The following is a 6,659-nucleotide window of genomic DNA, read 5'->3' as shown; positions in this document are numbered from 1 at the left end:
CTGTTTTTTGCACTATAATATATAAAGATGATTAGCTTTTACCCATCCCAATAAGCTATCAGCATGCACAGTACCTATATCGAGCAGACGGGTCAAAAAAATCAACTCATCTGCAAGATCTGCACGCCGAAACCAACACGCAACATCTTTCTTCCTCACACACCATGACTATCGATGCAAACCCAGAAACAAGCGCTACCACCGGCGCAAAAAAAAGACAGCATCAGAGTATAACCCAGCACTGTCGGTTTGCTATTGCTGTTGTAATCTGGAGGAGAGACATCCATGTCCATCATGAATGAGGAAATGTCAAACGTACAAAGTTGTGCCCATGAAGAAAAGTAATACATGTAGATAGATTAACTGTGTGGAGGAAGGGATGGCATCAAAGTATAGTTTTAAGGTGGCTTTAAGTGCCTTAAGAGAGGTTAGGATCAAAATTCTTGCTGCAAAGAAAATTGCTGTAAATGATCGGGCATGGAAGGAGAGACAAAGAGGGGATATGTTTAAGGACCTTAGACATCAAAAAATAATTTTGTAGATCTCTTCCATTACGAAAAGTGGGAGAGGAACCCTAGACTAATTTTCCCTTTTTACATTTTAGTTTCTTACTAAACTAGTTTTCAAAAAAAAAAGTAAAAAATTTAAAAACTCAATTAAACATAGATGTATTTGGCTGAACGCATATGTGAACACTGGTCATGGAATATAGAGGCAATGCAAATGGTACTGGAGGATGAGATGAATTTGAAGAAGAGAACAAGAGTGGAAGGAAGGGGGAAATAGTAAGAAATTGTAGAATTTAAGAGGACAAAATATAATTTATCTATTTTATGTCACGTAATAAAAATAAAAAAATTATAAAATACTACAAAATTATGAAACATAAGGGGAAAGTATAATTTACCTATAAAAAAAACTAAGCGTCCTTGCAAACGTGGCAGTTTCTGATTGACCTTCGGTCGAACTGCGTTGGTCCACTATATGAATCCCCTCGCATTTCATCGACCCCGTTAGCGCTCTCTCTCTCTCTCACGCGCAAATTGGAAGCTGACGTTTGTTTCTCTCTTTGATCTTGATCGCAATGGCCGAGGTAAGGAAAACCCTAATTTTTAGTTGGATTTTTTCATTTGATTTATCGATTCAAAACTATCATTTCAATGATTTAAACCTGTTTCCATGAAATTTTCGTTTGATATTGTATCTGATCTTCACAGACCTGTCATTAATTTTCTGTCTACAGAAGGGTTTTTTAAATTCTTGAAATCAATCCTATATTCTCGAGAGAGAAATAAAGTAGAGCCCATAACCTTGCCCTGTTTTTTTTTTTTTTTTTTGTCTGTATTTGTGTATAGTGAATATGGGATGAAATTGATATTCTTTTACTATTTGATGGTTCATGTTAAGAGTAACTTGAAAAATAATTTGAATGCCATTTTGGTTGAGTCAATTATATAATGTAGGGTATTGTTTGTTGTTAATAAAAAAAAGAAAAAAGAAAAAAAAAAAAAAAAAGGGATCTGTATTGTCGGTAATTTTGCTTTTTGGGATGGAGGATTTCCAACTTGGGGATATGGGTTTCCTGATTTCTGACTAGTGGAATTTTCTATGAGAAGACTAGAATTCCATAAAACAATCATCAAACATTTAAATATATGTGCTATGCAAAAAACAAAACTTGGGACATTGAAAGTTCTCAGGCCTAGTTTGTTTAGGATGAAAGTGGCGGAAAGTGAGGGTAAGAAAAAAAATAAATATGATATTTTTTTTTTTTTTGAGTTTATTTAGCATGTACGTGATAGAAACTCAAGAAAGTTAATTTTCTTGTACAAGTCATTTGATTAGAAATCTTCTGTCAAAATTTGAAATCTTCAAACATGTTTGGTTACACTCACATACACTTGTACAAGCACATACAAATTTCTTTATAGCAAAAGAGTCATGGTAATAAATAGAGCTTTACCTCAAGAAGAATATGAGAGATGAAGATATGATTACATTAGTAATTTGGATGTGAAATTTAGATGTTATGTTTTTGATTGCTTATATCATCAAGGTTTGACTCTTAGTGGGAATAAATGCCTGATGGTGGATCGTATGATAAGTTGGAGTTACTGTAATACAAGTAGACACACTGTGTGTGAAGAAGCAAGAGAGTCAATTAATCTTTTGTTTTTAGAATTTCGAAGTGTTGAGTTAAGAAGCATGGACATGAACATGTCAACATGACAATTTTTAAAAAAATACAAAACATGACACGGGGAACACACGCAGAATGTGTATTTTTATATATTTATTATATGCTAGATATATGAATACTTCATTCAAAGATAATAAAAAATGCAACATAACACTAATTTGTAAAGTTTGATGAATGAATGATTAATTGGTATAAATCTACATTAATTTTATTTTATTATTGGATTCTAAGTCATTTTGCTCAAACTTGTGATGTTTAACATTAAAACTGTCAATGTAAAACTTATTTATGTTTGACATAAAAACTGTCACAAATTTGCCACAAAGGGTATTGAAACTTATTTGTTGTTGTTGTTGTTTTTTTTTTTCTTTTTTACTAATATCAACTTCTTTATGTTTCCTTTCAGATTGAACTGAAGACTGCACCAGCTGATTTTCGGTTTCCTACAACCAATCAGACCAGACACTGTTTCACTCGCTACATTGAGTTTCACAGGCACACCTTTTTAGTATTATAGCATTTTGAGGCATTCATGAATGAATGGGCTCTATACAAAGAGTTTTAAACATCTTACCAACTTATTGTAGAACTATGTAATTGTCTTTTTTTATTTTTTATTCTTCAATCAAAAACTGCAGGTGCTTAGCAGCAAAAGGAGAGGAGTCTAGTGAATGTCAGAGGTTTGCCAAATATTACCGGTCCCTTTGCCCAGGTGAATGGGTGAGTGCCATTGCTATTAAAATAAATTTTTTCTTGGTTTGTTTTGACTTGGCAATTTCTTCTAATATGTTTGGATGCATTATGGTAGATAGGCTTAATGAGTTATATTTTGTCCTGTTTGCACAGATGATGAATTGACTACAATTATACCAAATTAATCAATTTCACTTTTATGCTTCTGGATTCCTTAATATATTAATACTATGTGGTTTGGCATTTTTATTTTATAGTTTAGAGTATGTGCTTATATGTTTACACCAAGTCTTGATGAATCAGTATCTATGAAGCACGGACACGGATACGGACACGCATACGGACACTGACACGGACACGGGACACGTCAATTTTTAAAAAATGGGGACACGGACACGGCAGGGGACACGGCAGATTTTTTAATTTTTTTATAAATATTTTTATTTTAATACATATTAATTATTTTATTTATTTATTATATTTTTTAAATAATATGTTCTAATTAATTTTTTTATTTTATTTTATATACATATTTATTTATTTTTATTAATATGTATAAGTATAGATAATATAATAGTTATATACTAATAATAACTGTGGCATCCTTTATACTATTATAATAATAATACTTTCAGTTATTATTATAATATAATAATAATAGTTATATTATATATATATGAATCCAGCAGAGCAGATTATAATAATAGTTATATATTATATACATATATGAATCAGCAGATTAAATAAGACGTGACTGAGAGAGAGAGAGGAAGAAGCGATCGATCGCGATCGCGATCGCGAGGGAGAGAAGGTGAGAGAGAGAGCTCGTCGAAGTCGAAGGGCGACTGGATCGTCGAAGTCGAAGGTGATGGAGGTCGCCGGCGAGTGACTGGACTGGATCGAAGTCATGGAGGTCGCCAGCAAGTCGACTGGACTGGATCGAAGTCCAGGTTTGTTTCAAGACCTTTACTCTTCTCCTTTACTCTTCTTTTTGGCTCTCTGTGTCCAAATTTGGACACGCGTGTCCAGATTTGGTGGACACGCGTGTCTCCGCCGTGTCTCCACCGTGTCCCCTGTAAAAAAATAATTAAATTAAAGGGACACGCCACCCGGCGTGTCCCGTACGTGTCCCCGTGTCCCCGGCGTGTCCCCGTGTCAGACACTGCCACGGCATGAAATCTGCCGTGTCCATGCTTCATAGATCAGTATACTAGATAGAATAGCTACTTTATTTATTTATTTATTTATTTTATTATCATTTATTTTTTGAAAGGATTGAAGTGTTGGTTAAATTTAAGTCATGATAAAATTCTATAATACAAATGATGTGTGATCCGTAGAATCAAGAAATGCTTTTAGCGCGCACACATATATTTTAAGACTAGTGATGGTTTGTGAGAAAATGTGGAGCAACTAAAAAATAATATATTGATAAAATGAGTTACAAATTGGATTGGTGTGATTTGGTTCTTTGTTGCCACAGTTCATCTTGGCTCAGAATATTAGTTAACCACTTCCTGAGGTTTAGGCCAGGATTGGGAATGAGCTTAAAAATTGAACCAATTTGAGAATTCAACAATCCTACTCGTGAAAACAAAGGCAGACTTTCACATATAAATGAGTATAGTTATCTTACTATGTGGGTGTTTGGGAAGTTGCTATTTTAATAGGCTATTTTAGGAGGTTAAAATTTTTGTGTTTGGAAAGATAGTTGGATTTTTTTGTAGTTGGATGTGATGTTTGTGAGATAAAAGGTGAAATGATTATGAATTTGATGTAACATTTTGTTTTATTGGCTATTTTAGCATATTTTGTCTTTTAGTACTATTTTAGCCAAAAAAGTTGCTTCCCAAACACCCCCCTATATGGACTTTCTTTTTTGGGGCTCCACTCAGAGAGAGTCCTATATTGCTTGGGAAGCAGAAAAGTTTCCCACTAACTTATATAACGGCATCCTCACTGTCTCTCTCTTTCCACATTGAAATATTGAATTGGACTGTTGGCTTAGTGAGCTTAGCTACTGACACCTGATGATGGTATTTTTGGCATGGAAGAGATGCTTATCTTTTGAAGACAGCTAGGAATAAATAGAGTTGCCAAGAAGTTTTTGAGTTTATGAAGAATTTTACACTAGTCTGATCTGTGTGTGGGTGCAAGCACACAAGATACACATACATGAAGACCAAAGAAGAATACAGAACAAAAAGAAAAAAACAATTTAGATAGCATAGTTGTTTAGAAATAGGTCTCTTGATCGTAGTTTGCCTTATTTAGAATTTGTTTTGCCTCAGTCATGACTCATAAGCTTTGGTTTTCTCTGATATAAATGTGGGATTGGCTATGGTTCAATTTTCAAAGTCACAATATTAGTCATTGACTTTATTGATCATTGTGAAGACTTGATTGAGCATGATAATCAAGGCTAAGAAACAATGTTTACCATGAAAATGTTACTTTATGGTATAGAGTGTTGTGGCCTCTGTGAATAACCATGTGGCAAGCCAAACCTCTTGCAACACTTGAAGCCCCTATTCCTATGTTCTTGATTTTAAAAAATAAAATAAAAGAACAAATAAAACACGTGCTTTGCCCTGATTGGTTCAAAACAACCCTTAAGTTTTCTGATTAAACTGTGATGATTATAATAAAATAAAACCATAAGAAAATGATTTGTAGGTCCTAAACTAAATCATGAATGAGTTATTTATTCTATGTATCTCTGGCTGCCAGTTAATAAATCATGAATGCATTGGTTGTAGGTCTTTACTTTTTTCTTATTTTGTTCGTTCCATTCATTCTGCAGATTGAGAGGTGGAATGAGCAGAGGGAGAATGGGATTTTCGCAGGGCCTCTTTAATCGAACTTCTTCACTTGGATAACCTTGTTGGCATGGAGTTTTTTCAGATAGCATTCTGTGTTTTGTTTGAAGCTAGTTATTTGGTTTGATTTGAAGCTCAATGGATTAATAAGGCTCCTGAGACTCTTTTTGAACATTGACACTTGATTATTGTTAGTAAGCAAGTTACTTAAGAGCTTGGAAGGGGCATGGTGTGTTTCTGTTTTTCTGTTCTTTTTTTTTTTTTTTTTCATTTTCGGTGTTTTTGATGTTTCCAAGTCCCATTTCACCTGCTGATTGGGAAACGGAAAATTGAGGAGAAATGAATGTAGGTTTTCTGGACTGCTCCTCACGAGCCATCACATTGTTTTGTTTCTTGTTGGTGCTTAATGGATAGTGTTTTGTTCATTGCCATTCCAGGGTTTTTGAGGGAGTTATATTTGCTCTGCCCCAGTATTTTGACCCAAAAAAAACAACACAGAAAGAAGAAAAAAAAAAACTTTGGTCGAATTCAGTAGTGCAGGTAGCTGTCCAAATCAGAAACACCTGCATCTTCTTCTTGATGAAGTTTTACCATTGAAAAGTCCATTCAGTCTTTTTTTTTTTTTTTAAAAAATTAATAATTGACTCTTAGATTCATTAATTTACTATCACCAATATTCCATCTCCAACCTCTGGTTACCAAGCTTTTGCGACACTGCCATGAGATGCACGTTGATCTAGCTTTGCCAAAAAAATGTTTGTGGAAATTATTGCCTTGCAAAGATTATATGGAGAAGTTTGCTAACTTGAATAAATTCTGGCTCTATTAGGGCAGCAAAGAGATTAAAAGCTTCAATAAATCCGAAAACCAAGACCACCATTGCCTTAACTTGTTCTGTTTAAACCAACGGATACGACTTTCACCATTGGAAATATTGTTTTATTCAG

General features: G+C 34.0%; 1 protein-coding gene across 1 annotated transcript; it reads left to right on the top strand.

Annotated features, from left to right (window-relative positions):
* Nucleotides 1-742: 742 nt before the first annotated feature.
* LOC114256681 (cytochrome c oxidase subunit 6b-2) lies at nt 743-6,143 on the top strand. Its single transcript, XM_028196352.2, has 4 exons — nt 743-1,093; nt 2,607-2,695; nt 2,839-2,920; nt 5,697-6,143. The coding sequence occupies exons 1-4, from the start codon at nt 1,085-1,087 to the stop codon at nt 5,748-5,750; spliced, it is 234 nt and encodes a 77-aa protein (XP_028052153.1). The 5' UTR covers nt 743-1,084; the 3' UTR covers nt 5,751-6,143.
* Nucleotides 6,144-6,659: the final 516 nt, after the last annotated feature.

This window comes from Camellia sinensis, chromosome 13, assembly GCF_055761805.1.
Source record: "Camellia sinensis isolate YWXY chromosome 13, ASM5576180v1, whole genome shotgun sequence".
Taxonomy (NCBI): Eukaryota; Viridiplantae; Streptophyta; class Magnoliopsida; order Ericales; family Theaceae; genus Camellia; species Camellia sinensis.
Note: the sequence above shows the minus strand (reverse complement) of the source record. Positions and strands in the feature narration are given on the sequence as shown.